This window comes from Oncorhynchus keta, chromosome 1 (genome assembly GCF_023373465.1).
Source record: "Oncorhynchus keta strain PuntledgeMale-10-30-2019 chromosome 1, Oket_V2, whole genome shotgun sequence".
NCBI lineage: Eukaryota > Metazoa > Chordata > Actinopteri > Salmoniformes > Salmonidae > Oncorhynchus > Oncorhynchus keta.
In genome coordinates this window covers 17,238,899-17,263,005 of record NC_068421.1, presented here as the reverse complement: position 1 = coordinate 17,263,005, position 24,107 = coordinate 17,238,899, and the positions used below count along the sequence as shown (strand labels likewise).

Sequence of the window (24,107 nt, the reverse complement as noted above, 5' to 3'; positions counted from 1 at the left end):
ATTTGTCTCATGGTATATGTCAGTGTATATTTGTCTCATGGTATATATCAGTGTATATTTGTCTCATGGTATATATCAGTGTATATTTGTCTAATGGTATATGTCACTGTATATTTGTCTCATGGTATATGTCAGTGTATATTTGTCTCATGGTATATATCAGTGTATATTTGTCTCATGGTATATATCAGTGTATATTTGTCTCATGGTATATGTCAGTGTATATTTGTCTCATGGTATATATCAGTGTATATTTGTCTCATGGTATATATCAGTGTATATTTGTCTAATGGTATATGTCACTGTATATTTGTCTCATGGTATATATCAGTGTATATTTGTCTCATGGTATATGGCAGGTGTCATATGTCTCATGGTATATGTCACTGTATATTTGTCTCATGGTATATATCAGTGTATATTTGTCTCATGGTATATATCAGTGTATATTTGTCTCATGGTATATATCAGTGTATATTTGTCTCATGGTATATATCAGTGTATATTTGTCTCATGGTATATGTCAGGTGTCATATGTCTCATGGTATATATCAGTGTATATTTGTCTCATGGTATATGTCAGGTGTCATATGTCTCATGGTATATGTCACTGTATATTTGTCTCATGGTATATATCAGTGTATATTTGTCTCATGGTATATATCAGTGTATATTTGTCTCATGGTATATGTCAGGTGTCATATGTCTCATGGTATATATCAGTGTATATTTGTCTCATGGTATATGTCAGGTGTCATATGTCTCATGGTATATGTCACTGTATATTTGTCTCATGGTATATATCAGTGTATATTTGTCTCATGGTATATATCAGTGTATATTTGTCTCATGGTATATATCAGTGTATATTTGTCTCATGGTATATGTCAGGTGTCATATGTCTCATGGTATATATCAGTGTATATTTGTCTCATGGTATATGTCAGGTGTCATATGTCTCATGGTATATATCAGTGTATATTTGTCTCATGGTATATATCACTGTATATTTGTCTCATGGTATATATCAGTGTATATTTGTCTCATGGTATATGTCAGGTGTCATATGTCTCATGGTATATATCAGTGTATATTTGTCTCATGGTATATGTCAGGTGTCATATGTCTCATGGTATATGTCACTGTATATTTGTCTCATGGTATATATCAGTGTATATTTGTCTCATGGTATATATCAGTGTATATTTGTCTCATGGTATATATCAGTGTATATTTGTCTCATGGTATATGTCAGGTGTCATATGTCTCATGGTATATATCAGTGTATATTTGTCTCATGGTATATGTCAGGTGTCATATGTCTCATGGTATATATCAGTGTATATTTGTCTCATGGTATATATCAGTGTATATTTGTCTCATGGTATATGTCAGGTGTCATATGTCTCATGGTATATATCAGTGTATATTTGTCTCATGGTATATGTCAGGTGTCATATGTCTCATGGTATATATCAGTGTATATTTGTCTCATGGTATATGTCAGGTGTCATATGTCTCATGGTATATATCAGTGTATATTTGTCTCATGGTATATGTCAGGTGTCATATGTCTCATGGTATATATCAGTGTATATTTGTCTCATGGTATATATCAGTGTATATTTGTCTCATGGTATATATCAGTGTATATTTGTCTCATGGTATATGTCAGGTGTCATATGTCTCATGGTATATATCAGTGTATATTTGTCTCATGGTATATGTCAGGTGTCATATGTCTCATGGTATATATCAGTGTATATTTGTCTCATGGTATATATCAGTGTATATTTGTCTCATGGTATATATCAGTGTATATTTGTCTCATGGTATATATCAGGTGTCATATGTCTCATGGTATATATCAGTGTATATTTGTCTCATGGTATATATCAGTGTATATTTGTCTCATGGTATATGTCAGGTGTCATATGTCTCATGGTATATATCAGTGTATATTTGTCTCATGGTATATATCAGTGTATATTTGTCTCATGGTATATGTCAGGTGTCATATGTCTCATGGTATATGTCAGGTGTCATATGTCTCATGGTATATGTCAGGTGTCATATGTCATGGTAAAAGACAAGCATCACACATTTCTTTCCACTGTCTTACACTTCTTTCTACCATTGTCTCTCCATCTCTCTCTCTCTCTCTCATGGTATATATCAGTGTATATTTGTCTCATGGAATATGTCACTGTATATTTGTCTCATGGTATATGTCAGTGTATATTTGTCTCATGGTATATATCAGTGTATATTTGTCTCATGGTATATATCAGTGTATATTTGTCTCATGGTATATATCAGTGTATATTTGTCTCATTGTATATATCAGTGTATATTTGTCTCATTGTATATATCAGTGTATATTTGTCTCATGGTATATATCAGTGTATATTTGTCTCATGGAATATGTCACTGTATATTTGTCTCATGGTATATGTCAGTGTATATTTGTCTCATGGTATATATCAGTGTATATTTGTCTCATGGTATATATCAGTGTATATTTGTCTCATGGTATATATCAGTGTATATTTGTCTCATGGTATACATCAGTGTATATTTGTCTCATGGTATATATCAGTATATATTTGTCTCATTGTATATATCAGTGTATATTTGTCTCATGGTATATGTCACTGTATATTTGTCTCATGGTATATGTCACTGTATATGTGTCTCATGGTATATATCAGTGTATATTTGTCTCATGGTATATATCAGTGTATATTTGTCTCATGGAATATGTCGGTGTATATTTGTCTCATGGTATATATCAGTGTATATTTGTCTCATGGTATATATCAGTGTATATTTGTCTCATGGAATATGTCAGTGTATATGTGTCTCATTGCCATTTTGAGAACCTGATATTTTAGCACAGTTCATTGCGTTTTTTGTAGGTGCATTAAAATGTTAATGTTTCCTTTCCCCCCAATGTTGATCTGGACAAGTAAGGGTTTGTTTTGTTGGGATGGTGGTCCATGGGGTTTTAACCCTACATTTGACTTGAATGTCAGCTGGAACCTGATGAAGACAATGAAAACCCAGATGGTAAGATTGTGACTATTGTTCAAAAGCAACAGGCAATTTCTAATATAGGCCAATTGGGATATTGGCTTCCCTGACTCAAATCAGTATAGTCTCTGGGAGGGTTATCTTTGTATGAGTGTTGTGCGTGAAAGCATCAAACACAGCGGGGAAAGCTCAAGTAACTGTCAGAGCGGTGAAGGGCTAGGCTGACGTGTTCTGTTGTCATGTCAGTGTCCCGCCCTGGCCATAGAGAGGCTTTTAGTCTCTATTTTGGTTAGGCTAGGGTGTGACTAGGGTGGGCATTCTAGTTTCTTTATTTCTATCTTTTCTTTTTATTTGTTTTTGGCCGAGTGTGGTTCCCAATCAGAGTGAGCTGTCTTTCTTTGTCTCTGATTGGGAATCATACTTAGGCAGCCTTTTTACCACCTGTGTTTTGTGGGTAGTATTTTTCTGTATAGTTTATTTGCCTTACAGAACTGTTCGTGTTTTCACTTTGTTATTTTTGTTTGAGTGTTTGAGTAATAAAGAATTATGAACACTTGCCATGCTGCGTTTTGGTCCATGCCATCCATAACAATCTGTGATTATTCTTTAGAGTCAAAGACAGCTGAGAGGAGAGACTCATCCAAGGATGAAATGGGAGTCCCAGGGGATCCGTTTCAGAACCATATGCTCCAATCCACGTTTGAAAGCCTCATGCCAACTGGCACCGGTCACTAACCTTTAACCGCGGAATTAAAATTCACCATCACATATCCGCAGCTGATGCGTTAGGATGATGTGCAATTGTTAATTTGCCTATATCATTCACTGGACGCTAAACTGAATTTTGTAATATCACCAACATGTGACCTTAGATTAATGGTGATTATGCGCCTTTATGATAAAGATGGGAGACAGACACGTGGTCCCTGTAATGATGCAACAGACTGCTTTATGCACATTTTGAAATATGGGTTTACCAAGCAGCAACAGGCTTTGAAAAACTAATTAGGAAAATGGCTCATGATACAGACGTCATGATGGCAAAAATCTAGGAATTGGTATTTTAAAAACGATATAGTCGTTTTGCATTAGCCTAAATGATAAATATGTGTTTTCCTACTCTTGAACCTTTAGGTCTACATTTCTCTCACTACGAAATGTCCTTTGACAGGTGCAAAGACGAATCAAAGCTATAGGCTACAGCTGTGTCTGTGTCTGTATCTCTCAATTCGCTGGCTTTGTCGCCATTCTGTCAAATGGTAGCCTGCCGATCCAAAGCTTTGATCATTGCGTCCTCTGCTTCCATGCCGGACGTTCCACCTCGTCAAATGTGTGGGCCAGGTTTGACCAGCGACAAACCCCCCATAGGCTGCTCAACGCTCATCCGACTCGTTAGCCATTCATTCCTTCATCAAAATATGACAACAGTCTGTGAATCTATTAATGTGTATTTGACAAATGCCAAAAGTGCCTGTAGTTGCAAAATCACCCAGCTATTTCAGTGTTTTTTTCCAGTGGACTTTAATCTTTATCATTGGCACTAAGTGTTAGGGCACAGTCGGTCTACTGTAATTGTGATTGAAACATGTCTAAGCAAATCAATGAGCAAAGGAGGTTGAACGTGCTCATACTCCACCGTGAGAGCCTTTAGGACCGGTCATGTTCTTATCAGTAGTCTATATGCAGCGAAGCCGAGTGCGTTTTCATGGTCAAAAGACCAAGTAGGCTAATTGCTTTAGCGCTAATATTCAATTCACAAATGTGTCTTTCAATATTGACTTCTACATGATTTGTGGACTCTGTTTCCAGGTGCTTTAAAAATACTGAATGATTAAATGCCTCAAGAAATGGATTTTGATTATGGGAGCATGGCGCTGGCCTTTCATAGGCCTATCGTTTTGTTTCAATGTCTTTTTGGCAATTGGTTAATTACCTGGCCAGTAAGATGCCTGAAGTGTTAGTTTGTTTCAGGCTGCAGTTACTCTTAATTGATTTGTTTGTCAATTGGGCGATTCCAATTGTCTTGTGATATTAGGTACTCTGCCAATCATTTAAAATGTTATGCAAACAGACGTCATGTCATTCAGCTTGAAATGCCTTTTAATTAGTTTACTTTTTAACCATTCTTTAAGATGGTGTAAACAATCTCATTTTACATATGAAGACTCATTTTCATTAAATTATTTTATTAATCACATTGACATTTTAAGGACAAAACATTCTACACATTGTTACAGCGTCAAGTGGTTGGGGAAATATACGTGTTTAAATGTTACAGGGCGAGTAAACAAGGGCCTTTTTTCTGTACGAATCTTAACTGGAAACATTTTTTATAGCCTATCCAAGGCATCACAATAGCTTTTTCTTATGCAAATCCTCTTTACATATTAAGATATTTACAAAAACAAACATGAGCAGTTCCCAATTGCGCAAAATAGGAATTGAATTTCCAGCGACACGCGCTTTCCAGGTATGTAACAGATGATGTCACAACCTGGGGCCAGGTAGACTCCAAACGTTTCTATTAAATCCCAAAGGCGGACAGTTGACCAGAACGGGCCACTACCAGGGCCTCCACATGGACTTGCAGTAGCTGATAGTGGGCATGTTCTGGGCCTGTTGGTTACCCAGTGCGTCGGTAGCGCCCTGGTTGTGCTCGCTGTCTGTCTCGCACAGGTCCTCACTGGAGGTGGTGGAGGCGACGGGAGAGAGGGCCGAGGAAGAGCCGCTGGATATACTCCTGCATCCGGGTGAGGTAAGTGCCGCGCACACTGCCTCGCCGGCTTGCCAAGTGCTGCCGTTGTTGCTGGAAGTGTCCGACATTATATCCATAACCATGTCCTGGGAGTGATCCTCGTTCAAGGGCATACACTCCAGCAGGTGGTTCAGTAGCTCGGCCGCCACCGTCGCGTCTATCCCGGGACAATTGGACACAAACATATGGACCTCATGCATGCACTGGATGTAGCCTGCTGCAAACCTCTCGCTGGCCTCCCGGTTCATGATGTCAGTCTCTGAGGAAGAAAGGAAATTAGGCCTACTTAGATTCAATTGCACTCCCACTTTGGGCGTTATGATAAGCAGCACCTGATCTATGCCTAAATGCAATTTAATGAGGGGATGGAAGGGTCGATAGTGTATGCCATTGCTCACAGATTACCTTGGGGACGATCCTTGAGAATATGCTCCACTTTTTTCACCGTCATCTCCAGTACCTCTGCGTTCTCCACCTTTGACTGAAACCGAGGGGAGACAAAGTGAAACATATTAGATTACATTCGCTTCTATTGTATGACAGGTGCGCCAGGTGAGTCTACAGCAGGGGAGGTGCGACAAACTCACGTCGGTGTCAGCGAGCAAGGTCCGGAGCTCCTGCAAACTCTCATTGATACGAGCACGCCTCTTCTTCTCCACCAAAGGTTTTCTAGCCTGTAACAATGACACATAGGCCAGTTAGTACCTTGTAACTGCATTACTAGTGTGGGCTACTCTATAGAATGGGATCAGCGACGCTACAACCACAGATGTCCGGTACCGTTCTATCCCCTTTATTAAGCCCGTAGTAGTCATCCTCATCCATGCCTAATCCGTTCTTGATGTGCAGAGCCGAGGGGGCCATGTTGGTTTTGAGCCCGAGCAGTGCAGTCAGTCTGAGATCCCTGTTTGTATTCCACTGCTATTTTCCCGATCCGTGAAAGAGAGCAGCTGGCAAACGGACCCGGTCAGAGAAAATCTAAACACGACAGGCGAGACGCCCTGTGATTATTGTACAATCGTTGATAAACGTACTGCTGGCGCTAAAGAGCTGATGTGGCTATTTATAAGGACTCATTTGCATATGAATGTGTGGTTTGTCTGCACTAGCCAGCGGACAACAGTGTACACACCGTGAGAGCCAATCAGAGCCCTTTCCTTTGTCTTCGGCCAGCCCTAGCTGAGCGGTGAGGATCAGTAGTGGTCACAATAGTTCATATATTGGGTTGCGTATTCGGCGTCAGTGTTTTTTGTTGTTCAACCGAAGGCTATTCATTTAGGCTAAAGTTTAATAATGACAATTGTGGAAAAAATACAAAAGTACCTTAAAAGTACATAGCATGTTAATAACACGTCTTTTGTACCATCTGTTTGTGTCTTCCATAACTGTACAGTATAGGCTATATTCTGTGAAAAGGAATAGGATGGGACAGAGGCTGCTATCACAAATTATATATCCATTTGTAACAGCCTTTGTTGGTGGAAGAAGGTGAGGACCAAGGTGCAGCGTGGTATATGTCCATATTTATTCCAATGAACACGGAAATAATGAAGAGAAACGACCGAAAACAGTTCTGGCTGGTGCAGACACACAACAGAAAACAGTTCTGGCTGGTGCAGACACACAACAGGAAACAGTTCTGGCTGGTGCAGACACACAACAGGAAACAGTTCTGGCTGGTGCAGACACACAACAGGAAACAGTTCTGGCTGGTGCAGACACACAGCAGAAAACAGTTCTAGCTGGTGCAGGCACACAACAGGAAACAGTTCTGGCTGGTGCAGACACACAACAGGAAACAGTTCTGGCTGGTGCAGACACACAACAGGAAACAGTTCTGGCTGGTGCAGACACACAACAGGAAACAGTTCTGGCTGGTGCAGACACACAACAGGAAACAGTTCTGGCTGGTGCAGACACACAACAGAAAACAGTTCTGGCTGGTGCAGACACACAGCAGAAAACAGTTCTGGCTGGTGCAGACACACAACAGAAAACAGTTCTGGCTGGTGCAGACACACAACAGAAAACAGTTCTGGCTGGTGCAGACACACAACAGAAAACAGTTCTGGCTGGTGCAGACACACAACAGAAAACAGTTCTGGCTGGTGCAGACACACAACAGAAAACAGTTCTGGCTGGTGCAGACACACAACAGAAAACAGTTCTGGCTGGTGCAGACACACAACAGAAAACAGTTCTGTCTGGTGCAGACACACAACAGAAAACAGTTCTGGCTGGTGCAGACACACAACAGAAAACGGTTCTGGCTGGTGCAGACACACAACAGAAAACAATCACCCACAAAACACAATAGAAAACAGGCTCCCTAAATATGGTTCTCAATCAGGGACAACGATTGACAGCTGCCTCTGATTGAGAACCATACCAGGCCAAACACAGAAATAGCAAATCATAGAAAAACTAACATAGACAACCCACCCAACTCACGCCCTGAACATACTAAAGACATAATAACAAAATAACTAAGGTCAGAACTTGACACCATTCATTATTCATTGGGTTATCAAAGCTCCAATGTGTCCAATGTATTTCACCAGGTAGGCCAATAGAACTATTTATGGCAGAACACAGATAGATATTATGCAGATACCATGGGTAGGAAAAAAAACATTTTAGAGAGACATTCCTTTGGATGTGGAGTATTTTGTAATATATTTGTTTATTTCAAATCCTGACATCTGATTATCTCAAGACTGAGTCATTTTTTTATCTTCTAATATTTTGTTGCCCTACCCAGTCCCATTTTTTTGTATGTCCCTGTTCAGGGCTCTGAAGATTTCCCCAGCGCGGGCTCTGGGATGTAACGCGATGCCTCAGTTGGCAGCTGCTGGCAGAGGCCCCTGGGCCTAAACTGAATCAGCCTGGGAATTAAGGGTCCTTCCCCAAAGAAAGCGACAGGTGTTAGCCTGCGCCTCATTTGTTCTCTCCCTTTGGTGATTTGGATTCAACTGCACTCTCAGATGCCACATTCCCTTTAAAACGCACAGAACAAATAGGTTCCCTAAACCTGCTAAATAGACCCGACTTAGTTTTAAATTATACTCTTTAAAAATCATGCATGTTTGTATTTGCTCATCACTTACAGTTATACCTCCAAAATAGCTTCAGGTTTTTGTTCAATAACAATTGGGTTATTATGGTTGTGTTCACACAGGCAGCCCCATTCTGATCTTTTGCACAATTATTGGCAAAAGAGCTGATTTGGTTGGTCAAAAGACCAATTAGTGTAAAAAATATCAGAATGGGGCTGCCTGTGTAAACGCAGCATATGTTATGTCTAGAAATGGACTCTTATCCATTATCCCCATTTCACTGTCTGAGTTTTTTTTTAGGTGTTTAACCATTTGGCGTCCTTGCATGTGTACATATGTACAGCGTATTGACATGCAAATGACATGCAATAGCGCATTTGTGTCTATCTAAACAAGCACGAAAATGTGTCCTGTCACCAGATAAACAACATGATACCATTACGAGTGAGTTTTACACACAAGGTTTTTGCTACAGCAATTAGGCACCAATAACAAATACACAACCTAAATGAAGGCCGTGTCCAGAGGCTTTGAAGTGGAGGGGTTTGGCACCTCGCCACCCCCACGCTCCGCTCCAGCTCTCCTCTAAATGGTCTGGACTGGGGAGAGAGCAGCTGTCTCGGCCCACTTTAGTTCGAGAAACCGCAGAGGGATCGGGCGCACTTCTCCATCTCTTCTCTTTTCTCCCCTCTCTGCCGCCACACGGTGGCTTCATTAGCTCTGTGGCCAATTATTATAGAGGGACCATGTACTACAGAAATGTTTTAAATGTTCGAATTCAATAATTTCTTTAAAATGCACCCAGCAGGCTTATGAATAACATTCATTTGTCGGAGAAAAAAAATGATTCACTATTGTAAACAAATAATGGTTTGCCAATACTGTAGTTGAAAATAATTATGAACGTGTTACCTTCTACTACTACCAGTAGGCCCTACACAAATATTACCAGTGATTAACCAAACACTCGTTTACTCAGGGGTTTCTTTTATTTTGACAGTTACCTGTACATTTATGGCCTGTCCAACTGGACCAGATAATGAATTTAATATTACTAAATCCAGTTGCTCATATTCATTCACACTGCAAACAAGAGTCTAATAAATGAAATACAATGAATGTTATAAGCCTAATCATTTTTAACCATTTAGAAATGTACTATAATATGTAGTAGCAGTAGGCCTCAGCATCATTCATATATTTTTAAACATGGATTAATATCATGATGTTGATAGGATCAAAACAGCCCTCTATATATAAGAGGGAGAAAGTGTGTGTGTGTGTTCACATAAAGAAAATAGATAACTGCAGAAATTGCATAGACATTTGTATTAATATTGGTTAATAATATAGACAAAGAAGGGAGCAGAACAAAAGCTATTTGCGACTAGAGCTAAGAAGCTAAATGTTTTTCTTATTTAATAAATAAAGACGTTAATACAATAAATATAAAAAAAATATGAATAAGCGCCTTCTACAATGCAGGCTACGGAAAATAGACTTTGGAGAGGAAGTACTGAAAGGTCTGTATATATAGCACACCCAGATCAGGAACACAACCGCCCCACAATCGAACACTATGTCTTCTGAGTAGCATATCTATAAGATACATAACAGAGGAGGGTCTAACGTAAAGATCCAGCACGCCAGTACAGTTTACCAGGGCCTCCACATCTCCAGCATGCCCAGGTGGGGGCTGAGGTGCTGGGGGCTCCCGAGCAGGAGCAGGGGGCTGTCCTGGGGCCCCACCATGTGGGACAGGGGCCCCTCCCTCTGTCCCTGCCTACCAGACCTGTGGTCCCCTCTGAGGGGTGTAGTGGGGGCTCCATGTCCCTGGCTGGGTGGGTGGGTGTCAGGCCTGAGGTTGGGGTTGGCCTGAGAGAGGCGCTCTTCACTGGAGCGGGGCAGGGATTTGAGCAGGTGGTTGAGCAGGCGGGAGCCAAGAGCTTTATCCATCCACTCGCAGCTGAGCAGCATGTTGTGGACCTCCTGCATGCACTGGATGTAGCCTGTGCTGTACTTCTGCTGTGCATCTAGGTCTAAGTTGGGCTCTGCTGTGGATGGGAGGAGACACTGGGTCAAACATGGGTCATAGCGTCATCTGTTGGTGGCAGGATGTATTGCATCCAGACTGGCCTATTGCCCAAAATAAATTAGTAATTATTATATCGATGTTTTTATTTATTTAACTTGTTAAGTCAGTTAAGAACAAACTCTTATTTACAATGAAGCCTACCCTGGCCAAACCTGGACAACGGTGGACCAAATGTGCGCCACCTTATGGGACTCCCAATCACGGCCGGATGTGATACAGCCTTGATTCGAACCAGGGACTATAGTGACGCCTCTTGCAGTGCCTTAGACCGCTGCGCCACTTGCATAATGCATTGCAGTGTTTAATCCTGTTCCTGAGCACTCAAAGGGGTGCACATGTTTTGTGTTTGTCGCAGCACTACAGGTGTGGAATCAGGTGTGTAGTGCTGCGACAAACACAAAACGAGTGCCCTGGACCAATATTAAGAACACTTGACGAATCAATTGTTTAAAGTTTAAACCAAGAAAGAATATGGATCAAAACTAAATTAAATAATAAAGCAAATTGAGTACTAATACTTACATGATTATTCTTATTGTTCTTATTGACTGTTATTCAATCACTGATGAAAATATTCCCACCAGTCTCCATTAAATGTGTCTAACATTCCAACGTGCTGACACGGCCCCAGCTGCTTACATAGAGTATTACATGCAGGCACAACTTTGAAAACTCTCCTGGCACTTGCGTGCTTCTTCAGTCAAGCCACTTGATCGGACACTTACCACTGAATCTATGAGTCTGAACATTCTGCAGGTGTTTCACTGTCATCTCTAGAATGTCCGCCTTTTCAACTTTCGATTGCTGTTTGGGGAAATGGAAAGTTCGGGTCAACGAATAACTTACACTGTGTCTTTCACACTCCATATAATTGAGCATTTATAACAATTAAAATACAGTGTATATAGGCCTACCCACATCAAGACTGAACGCCCCGACCACGGTTTCTTTCAGTTGATCCAAGCAGTTATTAATCCTCTCGCGTCTTTTCCTCTCAATTATCGGCTTCCGCAGCTAGAGATGGAAAGCAATGGGTTAATGGCGACCAGACAGTCACAAATTGGACCAGACAATCATTAAGTGTGAGCATATCCGATAAAATACACCTGTTGATTAGGTTTATATATATCCGCGAGAACAAAGGCAATACCTTTCTCTCCTTGGTACTCGATTGTTTCCCCACGTTGTGAGCCATGGTGCTAGCTGTCATCTATCCTTTACGCTCCGTATAGTTGTGTAGTTAGAGTATAGCTCTCCTCTCCCGGCTGAGTCTAGGGTCTGTAAGGCCCTCCGCACCACGCACCGCTCTTATTTATAGGGCAGAATTAGCATTTGAATGCTCGAGCTCTTTGGCCGAGGTATTTTCCCACACACGGGGTCGCTCCCAGCGCCCGCTCCCATCAGTCAGGGATGACAGGTCACTGCCTCTTTTCAATAGCCGAGCTACCCGCCCTGGAAAAAAAATACATGAGACAGATGTCCACCCTACCCCCCCATCCCCTCTATCCCCCTCGCTCTCTCTGACTCTCTCTCTTTCTCGTGACGCAAAGCGTGCGGGTCCCCTCAGGATTTTCATTCGCAGTGCCGAACAAGAGTGAGTAAATTCCGTGGTTACACCAGGGACCCCTTGACTACTCATGCCAATGAAATGGGACAGCGTTAGGCTTACCCGAGAAAAGGCGAAACCTATCCGCTTAAGTCTCACATAGAAAAAATACCCACAACGCCCTGTGGTCATTGTTATCAGTCTGTATCGTTGTCGATACTGGCAAGTGGTCAGGGAAGTGTTGATGATGAGAAACTTTAGTGACTAAATCCTGAGTCAAGAGTAAGCCGAAACTAATTGCTCTGAAAAATTAAGCCAAAAGCCTATAACGAAAAGTCAATATTTTTAATTGAATGTAGCCTATATGCTTTTCCTGAGATGTACCCTAAATGATGTTCGCGCAATGGCAAGGGATATTGTATATGTTCATGACTGAAAAGCCTATAGCAATTGCATTCAAAGTTAATGACGATTATATCAAACTATTTTCAACTCTGCCCTCGTTCAGCAATTTAGTAGGTCTAGGCTCCTCAACGGATTTTCTAAAGTTGGTCAGATTTCAATCGAATGAATTGATTAAAATTCAATACATCGATTGAAAGTGCTTGTTTCATGTTCTGAATTTCTTTGTAACCTACTGGTTCTGCAGGTGCGGGATATGGATGAGTGTAGTTAGGCCTAATTCCACATGAATTCCGATGCTCTTTGGGTTGTCTAATATCAACAAGGATAAATGACCTGGACATCCTGTCGGATATTGATCATGATTTATTATTAATGAAATATATATATATATTATACTTACAACTTTGATTAGCCTGAGCCAGACAGAGGAAGGGTTTGAAAACTGTAAGCTAAACATATGTTGTCATTTTTTTAAACTCCGAGTTAGGGAGAGCAGATGTCAGAGTGACCACACCGACAAATGTCCCTCCCGCGAGCCGGCCTTAGGCTAAGGGATTCACGGCGGCGGCTCTGTGTTTGACTTGAGCCACACGACTGCCGGGCGAACGCTAGAACGTGGGAAACCCCACCGAAAAATGGGCGGTATTCAGCCGAACCTAATCACCATGAAGAGAGTACTAACCCTGTGGAAGGACAAGTGGACGGTCCAGACTGGGAGAAGGCTCTCTCTCAGTGAGCCCCGGAGTAGGAAGTGACTAATGGGAAGTTAGGGCAGGTGCGCCCTGACAGCTGTTTTTCTGTCAGGTGTGTGACCATCCAGCATCACAATAAAGCGTCAGTATGAGCAATAGCTTATGTGTGGTCGTTGATCACTTTATTTGGATTATTCATGAGCTATATTTGTATATCACATTGTTATGCATGAGAATAGCATATGGGCCTAGTTGTGAAATTAGTGGTCATAACACTTGTTGAATGTGGTCCTTCTGTGGCTCAGTTGGTAGAGCATGGCGCTTGTAACGCCAGGGTAGTGGGTTCGATTCCCGGGACCACCCATACGTAGAATGTATGCACACATGACTGTAAGTCGCTTTGGATAAAAGCGTCTGCTAAATGGCATATATTATTATTATTATTATTATTATTATTATTGAATTTGCAAACATGAAACAGTGTAGCCTAAAGTGGTCAATTCGAATTGAAGACAGTCAATTCAGGAAGTAATTTGAATTTTTAATAAAAAAAATAATACAACTTTTGAAAATAAATAGCTTCTACTTTTCAGTTTATTAGAAGTCATTGAAAAATAAAATAATAATTGCATTTGAATTTCAGTTTGTTTCCTGAATCCTGAATGGTAGCCTAATAACAATACATGACATGTCAAAACAGTTAACCTAATTTTTGCATGAGCTATGGATGATATTGTTGTTTTGTATTTGATAGATTAATTTAGACTAAAGGGAATGTGGTCCTTAGAGCCTTAACGAACCTTCAGTAGGCAGTTGGCACTGACAGAAGACAGGCAAGTGTACAAGGCTTTGAATTAGTGGACCGGAATGATTTCACTTTCTAAACCACTTATAAATCCAGACAGTAGGCCTATACAGTCACAATGGGTGGCTTTCTGAAGAGGCTGTGTGGCTGATGAATTCAGTGGTGGGGTCTCTTGTGAAACTCCAGAAAACTTGGGTGACTTTTGGGGAGACATTTGACAATTCAAAGCCCAATGGGACATATGGTCACGCGACCCACGTGCAGGCAGCCGCTTGTCTCTCGTCACTCGGAAACCTTCTTCAGAGGGTCACACATAAATACCCCACGGTCGCGGCGCATGCGTCCTTTTCCAGAAAGTAGCGACCACCGACAGAAAAACTTGTTACGTTCACAGGACTGTATCTATAGTGTCACAAGGCAAACACATTTTCGTGGATCACATTTTTATATAGGCCTACCCAATTGATCCAATTGTCTATTCAAGGTTGGAGTGCCAATTTGTTACATTTTTGTGCAGGCACTATAATGGGGACTTATAGAAAGTTCCATCTTGTTATGGGTTGGTGGCAGAGAAGGGCCAAAAATCAACTCGTCGATCAAAATAATTGAGGCAACAGCAGAGAGAATATCAGAGAGCCCGAATTAAAAGGCCAATTTCTAAAGAGGTGCTTGCGCCCTTTCCTGCCGTTCTCTCTATTACCATCTGGTCACGCGTCCCCGTGATCAGAATTCGCTTGAGAATGACAATGCCACAATAGTTCCCATTCCCAGACGCCCTAAACGGCGCTCGTTTTGGCTGCTAATTATGAGGAACACAATCATTCCTGTTGGGCCAGTGTGCCCGTCTACATCCTCTTTTTTAGGTTACTTATTCCGGATCTAGAGGCATATATATATATATATATATATATATATATATATATATATATATATATAAGGCAATTCACACTTGCAACATCAGATTTGAAATGCGCATTGGAAATGCATATAGAGGGACATGCACTACCACATCAACATGTATCTTTTTTTTAATAAGCCTTTAATATTGGCCAAATTGGAAGAAATTGGAAATGTAATATTGGCCAAATTGGAAGAAAATAATTGAAGTCGGAAGTTTACATACACCTTAGCCAAATACATTTCAACTCAGTTTTTCACAATTCCTGACATTTAATTCTAGTAAAAAATCCCTGTCTTATGTCAGTTAGGATCACCACTTTATTTTAATATTGTGAAATGTCAGAATAATAGTAGAGAGAATGATTTATTTAAGCTTTTATTTACAGTGCCTTGCGAATGTATGCAGCCCCCTTGAACTTTGCGACCTTTTGCCACATTTCAGGCTTCAAACATAAAGATATAAAACTGTATTTTTTGTGAAGAATCAACAACAAGTGGGACACAATCATGAAGTGGAACGACATTTATTGGATATTTCAAAAATTTTTAACAAATCAAAAACTGAAAAATTGGGTGTGCAAAATTATTCAGCCCCCTTAAGTTAATACTTTGTAACGCCACCTTTTGCTGCGATTACAGCGATTACAGCTGTAAGCTTTAACTTCCTGACTGATGTCTTGAGATGTTGCTTCAATATATCCACATCATTTTCCTCCTCATGATGCCATCTATTTTGTGAAGTGCACCAGTCCCTCCTGCAGCAAAGCATCCCCACAACATGATGCTGCCACCCCCGTGCTTCATGGTTGGGATGGTGTTCTTCGGTTTGCAAGCCTCCCCCATTTTCCTCCAAACATAACGATGGTCATTATAGCCAAACAGTTCTATTTTTGTTTCATCAGACCAGAGGACATTTCTCCAACCTTTTGAAAATGTTGTAGGTGGGGAAATAATTGTTGTATTTCGATAGTAGTAGGTTAAAGAGCGAGTCAGGATACGGAAGAAAATGGCTTCCTCTCATGTCTCTTAATACACACACAGTGTAAATACCATGTCAGCAGAAGGTGTATGATAATGCATTGGCAGGAAACACAAGGACAGCTGGTTGTTGTCCTGTTTTCCACAGATAGAAAAAAGCAAGAGGAATCAATTTGGTCAAGGATGGGCAACTTTGATGGGTGGGGTCACAAAAAATCTGAACTCTTTATGAGGGGCCACAGTGGCTAATATCTCAATATTATTTTGGGATGATATTATACCGATATTTGACTTATATAAACTTTTTTTGCTATTGTAAGTAACGTTAGATTGTGCTAGTCGGCTGTATCTGCGCCAAAACTCAGGTATTTTTCATCCTATAGCTTAGCTTGTAACTCCTTTTCTCATGCTCTCTTGTCTCTCTGCAGCAGACATATAGTGAGCCATATGTTTGGAAAATCAAATCACAAAATCACAATGCATATAGAATCGTGAGAATTGCATAACCTCGTATCAGCATTTAAGTGTAAACAGTAACCAAAAAAGTGTTAAACAAATCAAAATATATATTTTTAGATTTTAGATTCTTCAAAGTAGCCACCCTTTGCCTTGATGACAGCTTTGCAGACTCTTGGCATTCCCTCAACCAGCTTCATGAGGTAGTCCGGAGACACCTGAAACCCCACCTCTTTAAGGAATACCTAGGATAGGATAAAGTAATCCTTCTCACCCCCCTTAAAAGATTTAGATGCACTATTGTGAGGTGGCTTTTCCACTGGATGTCATAAGGTGAATGCACCAATTTGTAAGTCGCTCTGGATAAGAGCGTCTGCTAAATGACTTAAATGTTAAATGTAAATGTAAATGATAGCTAATGTAATTCCATGCCACATGATATACAGAATGTTTGGTGTGCCAAAAGCCTTTGGCCCTAGTGGGTGCATGATAGGCTGGCTCATTAACATATTTTGAGGCATGTCTTATAAGAGGCTATTGTTGGTAAGAGTGCTGTAGGCCTAACAATTTAACAAGTATGCGCTAATAGTGCACCATAATTTTAAAATGTATAGGGGACAGATTGGAGTGGCAGCAAGCCTTAAATCTGGTTGAGCATTTTGCCATGTCCTTTTAGTCTGTCTTGCCCTGTAGTCACTTACAGTTTGGATGCCGTTGTTAAGGCCTCTTGGAAGTGAAACAGCAAATATTCATTGATATGGTGTACCTCACAGCTGACCTGCTTGTACCAATCCCATGTGATTACAGTAAAATACTGTGACTTACAAACCCCAAATCCCCTCCATCAATTTCATTCGTCCATCCATCCATCCGTTAATTAATGAATTAAGATTGAGGTAGCATGTCCTTTTTTTAAAAGAAGTATAATAAAGTCAATTCTACGGTATTGTACTGTGTCATTACACAGTGCCTGGGTTGATACTGTATTTAGATTACAGAATATGTATTGCAATATGAAGGCTTCTTGCCACTATGGCGCCTGTAGTGACTTTCAAATTCGCGGCAACCCCTTTATAGTGTTGATGGCAGTAGTTATTCAACTTTTTAAGCATGGTGATGGAATGATGGCAGGGGTATTAGGATCTTGTTTTTCCCAACATGATCAAGCCACATTTGATCCAATATGCAACAATTGGCGATTACACTTGTTTTCCATAGGCCTAACAATGAACTATTATGGAATGTCCAAGTGAAAAGAACGTTGTGTGGGCAGTAGGCTATCGCATTTGCACTGAAACCTATTGATCAAGTGAATTAGCCCAATTGTTTCAATATTTCCAGCCCAATCTGAAGATTTGGTGCAGCCGGTGTCTCGGCCTAAACCTGCTTCAGTAGCAGTATTCAATTATATGTTGCAACTTTAGACTAGCTAAATATGGTTTTACAGACAGCCCTTATTTTACCGGAATAATAATGGGCTTAACCAGTTATAATGTAGTCTACTAATTGGTCTTAATTGATAGGCTAGCCTAACCTTGGCATATTTGCCTACGTTTGTAACAAATGTAGGCTAGCTACTTTATGGACATTTTCTTGTTGGTCGCATATGTTTTAAAGGCATTTTCAATCGGTGCTTGAAATCACTTTGAGCCTTTGGTCCGCACTCCAATTCACAGCCTAACTACATAACCGTCACAATTAGCATCTATTCACGTCTATTCACCACGCTGTTTTCTGCATTGAAACCCAAAATATATTTATTTCCCGTGCCTATTGTAGGTGGTCTCTTTTTTTATTGATTCCATAAATACACATTGAACTTGTAAATAGCCATTAATTTCTGTTGTAATATATAGGCCAGCCTAGAACAGCCCTGACCCAGTAAACTTGAATATAGGTTTACATAATTTATCCATTAGCCTATCAGAGTCAGCTGTCCATTATTTAGCAGATGCACACAGAAATGTAATACATTGTTGCATGTTCCTGTGTTGGCCAAAACTCAGGCATGTGATGACACTGCATCTGTGCATAACAAATACATTATTCAAGAGTGTCATAATAACAAGTAGAACATTACAAGAGTTCTAGAACACTACATTGTAGGTTACTTGCTTGATTTGTGATGGCAGTGGAGAGGGTAAATTTTAAAGTAAGGCAGTGAATGTATTATTTGTTGCCAAATTTGAACAAGGTGTCTTTAGAGAATATTTAAGTAAGCAAATGTTGTTTTTTCATTAACAAATGTTGTCTGTCCGGAATGTAATTTGGGGCCTTCTTCTTCCCTCCAGTGATGCAGACAGACGCTTGTAAGGAAGGGTACTGTAAGCCAGTGCGCAGACCCCGTCGTCGCTATATGGTAATTAAGAGCAATATAACGTGGCATATAGGCCTACAACTACCTGCCTTTCTTCTAAATGTATATTGTTTTTGTTGTATATCATTTCTGTAATGTTTTTCCTTAGTAGAGCTTTGAGATAACTCTGTAATGAAAGTGCTATCCTATTTAAATATAGCCTACTATTATTATTATCATTATTGAACATGTGTGATTTACACATGGATTTCCTTATTACCCTATCAGGTAAGCGGACCTATGCTATGGCTTAAAAACAAAACAAATGGTGTTCAAATGCTAGATACATGGATTTGAGTGTAATGTTCTCATGTCATTGTGCTCCCAGTTTGGTCATCTGGTCAGGAACCCAGACTTTGAACCCAGACAGTGTGTGTCCAGAAACAGGAACAGGAGACCTCAGGTGACTATGACACCAACGGGTGTTCTGCAGCCCATCGCTAAGAACCGAGACCCAGTGGAACAGAGCCCGAGACCACCCTCACCTGACAGGACCACCATCAACTGCCTGCCACACACACAGGTAGGACTCCAGTCCTGCAGCATGACCTTATAGTGTGTGTGTGTGTGTGTGTGTGTGTGTGTGTGTGTGTGTGTGTGTGTGTGTGTGTGTGTGTGTGTGTGTGTGTGTGTGTGTGTGTGTGTGTGTGTTCCACTGTGTTCGTCAACTTTAATGTGGCTGTAACTATTTGCATAATACCATAGTAATGTCTATGATTGAGTATTTTTATTTTATTTTGTTATATCCACCTCATTATAATAATTTGTACACTGCAAATTGACCACAATTAAACCCTAAAGAGATTTTATATGAAAATAACAGTCATTTCATACCTTGATTACATTGAGACACAATCACATACAGTATGTCTCTTATTTTATTAGTGGGAATAGTTGGGAACAAATTCCCTGAATTAAACATATTTTTAGCTGAATTCCTGATGATTTTAGTATTTCTCACCAAAAACTAAACTACCTGTTGCTGACTCCTATATGTGTGTGTGTGTGTGTGTGTGTGTGTGTGTGTGCGTGTGTGTGTGTGTGTGTGAATGATACAGACAGTCCCCCTATGTGAGGAGAAGGAGAAAGAGAAGGCCCTGTTGGTTAAAGCCAGAGAGAGAACCATGAGATACTTGAAGGAGGATGTGGCGTACTACCACGAGAAGGTCACCAAAGACCTGGGATCCCTAGGCCAGACCCTGGACAGAGCTCTGGAGGTGAACAAAAATGAAGAGGAAGCTAAACTGGAGGAGAGGATTGATTTTGAAAGGATGGTTAGGAGGTTTGGGAAGGGTGAGAGATTGATGAAGCCAGCGCTAGAGGTTGCAGGAAGAATTGACAGAAAAAGATCAAGACACCCAAAAGTAAAGAAGGTAATGAATGGGAGAAGAGCTGGCCACATAGTGAAGGTGGCAGAAGACGAAGAGAATGAAGCAGGTCAAAATGCGCAGCCAGTGAAAATTGACAAGGAAACGGCTGCGGAGTTCATGCACAAAGTCCAAAATGTGTTTGTAGGTTTTGAGAAAGTACAAGACATCGACATGTGTCACATGATCAGAAAGCAGATCAAGCAAGACCAGATGATGTTGGATGCTTGGAAGCTCCAGCAGGAGTTAGTCATGGGCTCTTTCAGAAACTACTGGAGAGAGCTGGAGGAGGGCATCGAACCCATGCTGGACAGAGTGCAGGAAATAGCCACTGTGGAAGTTGAGGTAACACCACACACCACAGCATGCTGTAGGTCAGCTGGCATAATGGCAAGAACAAGGAGGGAAGAATAGCATTCAGGTTTCTTTACAATTCACATTGTGAACTATAAAAGCCTTCAGTATTGCAGCAGTATTTTGGATTGGGTTAACTCATTGCCTTCAGTATTGCAGCAGTATTTTGGATCGGGTTAACTCATAGCCTTCAGTATTGCAGCAGTATTTTGGATCGGGTTAACTCATAGCCTTCAGTATTGCAGCAGTATTTTGGATTGGGTTAACTGATAGCCTTCAGTATTGCAGCAGTATTTTGGATTGGGTTAACTGATAGCCTTCAGTATTGCAGCAGTATTTTGGATTGGGTTAACTCATAGCCTTCAGTATTGCAGCAGTATTTTGGATTGGGTTAACTGATAGCCTTCAGTATTGCAGCAGTATTTTGGATTGGGTTAACTGATAGCCTTCAGTATTGCAGCAGTATTTTGGATTGGGTTAACTCATTGCCTTCAGTATTGCAGCAGTATTTTGGATCGGGTTAACTCATAGCCTTCAGTATTGCAGCAGTATTTTGGATTGGGTTAACTGATAGCCTTCAGTATTGCAGCAGTATTTTGGATTGGGTTAACTCATTGCCTTCAGTATTGCAGCAGTATTTTGGATCGGGTTAACTCATAGCCTTCAGTATTGCAGCAGTATTTTGGATTGGGTTAACTGATAGCCTTCAGTATTGCAGCAGTATTTTGGATTGGGTTAACTGATAGCCTTCAGTATTGCAGCAGTATTTTGGATTGGGTTAACTCATGTTGGACGCTTGTTAGGTTTTTATAAAAATGCATTGTGCATGTTATGTTTAGCCCAGCCAGGTCACCCATTATACAAGTTAGTATTCAATGTCCATCCATGTCTGAGGATGTCAGGAGATGACGTGGAAACCAGCCACTAGGGGCAACATTGATCACTGTTACCTTCAACTAGGTTTCGGTTTTGCTAGGGTGTTGAGGACAGGAATGGCAGATAGGTGTAAGCATCTGATTCCGAAGGTTGCAAGTTTGAATCCAGCGATAGAAAGTTGTTTTTTATATTTTTGTTTTAAGCCTATCCCAAACTTGACCCTTACCTTAACCATTTGGAGTTAATGCCTTACCTTAACCATTTGGAGTTAATGCCTAAACTTAACCTTAAACATTTCAAAATGTGACATTTGGAACAACTTTGAAAGTTGACGTTTGATAAACATGGATGAACGTCTAATTCTGACGCGAGACTGTGAGAGTTGGTAGGTTTAGCCACATAATCTAACCCTGCACCTCTGTCTCGCCTCTCATGCAGAATGACTTCGCTACACTTGAGTCAGTGGTAGGTTGTTTCCTGGATTCATACAGTATTAATACAGACATATATTAATTACTGATTCATTACTGCAGCTACAATATTGTCCCAGCATGTGAGACCTGTTAGGTTTTGATACACATGTACTCCCACTGGACACACACTGGTTAAATTACCGTTGTTTCCATGTCATTTCAAGACAATTATGTTGAACCAACATGGAGTAGATGTTGAACTGACGTCTGTGTCCAGTAGGCTGTATCTTGTCACTGTGATCTTGTGATTAATAATGTGAACTAATCTTATACCTCTAATCTTCCCATCAAGAGTCAGAACTACAGGTCACCTACTCCAGTGACTATGACCTCCTTGACCTCTGTCTCTCTGACCGCTACTACAGCCACTGCCCCCCTCTTCCTCCCCGTTATCATCCCTCCTTCTAGCCTCCAGACCACCGCCGCTCCACCCCTCCCTCTCCCCCATCGCCTGCCCCCACTGAAGGTTCCACTGCCCACCCTGGCATGGCCACAGACCACGCATCTGCCACCCATTTCCACCCAGACTGAGGGAGGGCAGACATGCAACACCGACAGGACTGAAACCCCGGTACTGGTAAGACGCCTGATAAGAACCAGGCTCCCACTCTCTCTGTCAGTCAGATCCACACACATGGTGTCACGTAGAGGAAAGCTTGTGTAGATTGTCAGATTATATCTGCACTGGAAAGATGTTTCAATGTTGTATTGTGTTTCTCAGGACAGTAATGGAGATCTGACAGGAGAAACCAATGAGATTGATGTTGAGGTAAAGGAGATTATCATCCTGCCTGATGAGATTGATTATGTTGAGGTAAAGGAGATGATCATCCTGCCTAATGAGACTGATTATGAGGAGGTAGAGGAGATTATCATCCTGCCTGATGAGGAAAGGTTCCAAGTGAAGCAAGAGAAGAAGGAAGAAGTGAAGGTAAAGGAGAAGAAGGAACAGGAGAATGAGACAGAGGAGTGGAAGAAATGCCACAAGACCCTCGAGAAGAAGTGAGATTTAAGTAGACAGAAGATAATTATATAGTGGAGGGAGGGAAAAGATAGCAGACAGACGGACACATAAAAGGAGGTAGTAAAGGATGGTGTGACCACAGGAAATTGGTGGCACGGGAGGACAGGCTTGAGTTAATGGTTGGAGCAGAACCAGTGGAATGGTATCAAATAAATAAAACACAAGGTTTCCATGGTTTCCATGTGTTTGATGCCATTCGATTCGCTCCATTCCAGACATTATTATGATCCGTCCTCCCTTCAGCAACCTCCACTGGGTGTGACTCACAATTTTGAAGTGTTGTAGTAGTGTCCACATTGTTACATTCATGTCAGTGGTTACTGTCTCCCTCACAGCTTTATCAGATGTCTGAGGAAGATGTTTTGCTGTGGAGGCTGCTCTCAGAAATGCTGCAACTGAAATCTTCATCACACTGCAACCAGAGACCCCAAAACACGCACACACACACACACACACAAATGTGCGCACACAGACATACACACACACACACATACACACCAGGGATTTATTTCATCCTATTTTTCAATAAACATAAAATCCCATCCTGTTGTTTGTTTTGTTCAGATTGGCAGGTCTTGTCAATTTATTTTTGTTTTTTTGTCCAGGGTTGGTTTTGGGAAGGCTCCAAAGCTAGTAGAATAGAGTGGTCCTATTCATTCATTACAACTTTATAAGATTTAGCCTCTTCACTCTGGGAGACCTGTACACATTTGTCTCCTGGAGCCAAGAGGCTTTATAAGGTTGTGCCTGAAGGGAAAGACTAGTATGAAGAAAAAAAGCTTGCATGCAGAATTGCTCACCAAACATACTTTTTGTCGAGGGTGTGTGGATTCAACATAGCCCTCTTTATTTGTACGTGGATTCCAATAATTTATATATACACCACAGGAGGTTGGTGGCACCTTAATTTGGGAGGATGAACTTGTGGTAATCAAA

The 24,107-nt window shown here is 40.9% G+C and overlaps 3 protein-coding genes across 3 annotated transcripts; 1 reads left to right on the top strand and 2 right to left on the bottom strand.

The window, feature by feature from the left end:
- Positions 1 to 5,199: 5,199 nt before the first annotated feature.
- LOC118392292 (transcription cofactor HES-6-like) lies at positions 5,200 to 6,855 on the bottom strand. The gene is made up of 4 exons (XM_035784167.1): positions 6,569 to 6,855; positions 6,376 to 6,462; positions 6,194 to 6,269; positions 5,200 to 6,047 (listed from the first exon to the last, which is right to left on the bottom strand). The coding sequence occupies exons 1-4, from the start codon at positions 6,650 to 6,652 to the stop codon at positions 5,596 to 5,598; spliced, it is 699 nt and encodes a 232-aa protein (XP_035640060.1). The 5' UTR covers positions 6,653 to 6,855; the 3' UTR covers positions 5,200 to 5,595.
- Positions 6,856 to 9,825: 2,970 nt separating this feature from the next.
- Positions 9,826 to 12,376, bottom strand: LOC118394867 (transcription cofactor HES-6-like). Its single transcript, XM_035788478.2, has 4 exons — positions 12,090 to 12,376; positions 11,858 to 11,953; positions 11,665 to 11,743; positions 9,826 to 10,898 (listed from the first exon to the last, which is right to left on the bottom strand). The coding sequence occupies exons 1-4, from the start codon at positions 12,147 to 12,149 to the stop codon at positions 10,501 to 10,503; spliced, it is 633 nt and encodes a 210-aa protein (XP_035644371.1). The 5' UTR covers positions 12,150 to 12,376; the 3' UTR covers positions 9,826 to 10,500.
- Positions 12,377 to 19,014: 6,638 nt separating this feature from the next.
- Positions 19,015 to 23,696, top strand: LOC118394860 (uncharacterized). Its single transcript, XM_035788465.2, has 7 exons — positions 19,015 to 19,080; positions 19,406 to 19,600; positions 20,136 to 20,789; positions 22,113 to 22,139; positions 22,440 to 22,724; positions 22,869 to 23,149; positions 23,507 to 23,696. The coding sequence occupies exons 1-7, from the start codon at positions 19,015 to 19,017 to the stop codon at positions 23,568 to 23,570; spliced, it is 1,572 nt and encodes a 523-aa protein (XP_035644358.1). The 3' UTR covers positions 23,571 to 23,696.
- The last annotated feature ends 411 nt before the right edge of the window (positions 23,697 to 24,107 follow it).

Excerpts from the sequence above, each read along its gene's own strand:
- LOC118394867 (XM_035788478.2), bottom strand. The coding sequence starts at position 12,149 with ATGACAGCTAGCACCATGGCTCACAACGTGGGGAAACAATCGAGTACC. Across the intron at positions 11,954-12,089 it reads CGAGTACCAAGGAGAGAAAG|CTGCGGAAGCCGATAATTGA; the intron begins GTATTGCCTTTG and ends TTCCATCTCTAG. Across the intron at positions 10,899-11,664 it reads TCAGACTCATAGATTCAGTG|CAGAGCCCAACTTAGACCTA; the intron begins GTAAGTGTCCGA and ends TCCCATCCACAG.
- LOC118392292 (XM_035784167.1), bottom strand. The coding sequence starts at position 6,652 with ATGGCCCCCTCGGCTCTGCACATCAAGAACGGATTAGGCATGGATGAG. Across the intron at positions 6,463-6,568 it reads TTAATAAAGGGGATAGAACG|GCTAGAAAACCTTTGGTGGA; the intron begins GTACCGGACATC and ends TCATTGTTACAG. Across the intron at positions 6,048-6,193 it reads TCTCAAGGATCGTCCCCAAG|AGACTGACATCATGAACCGG; the intron begins GTAATCTGTGAG and ends TTTCTTCCTCAG.
- LOC118394860 (XM_035788465.2), top strand. The coding sequence starts at position 19,015 with ATGCAGACAGACGCTTGTAAGGAAGGGTACTGTAAGCCAGTGCGCAGA. Across the intron at positions 20,790-22,112 it reads TAGCCACTGTGGAAGTTGAG|AATGACTTCGCTACACTTGA; the intron begins GTAACACCACAC and ends CCTCTCATGCAG. Across the intron at positions 22,725-22,868 it reads GGACTGAAACCCCGGTACTG|GACAGTAATGGAGATCTGAC; the intron begins GTAAGACGCCTG and ends TGTGTTTCTCAG.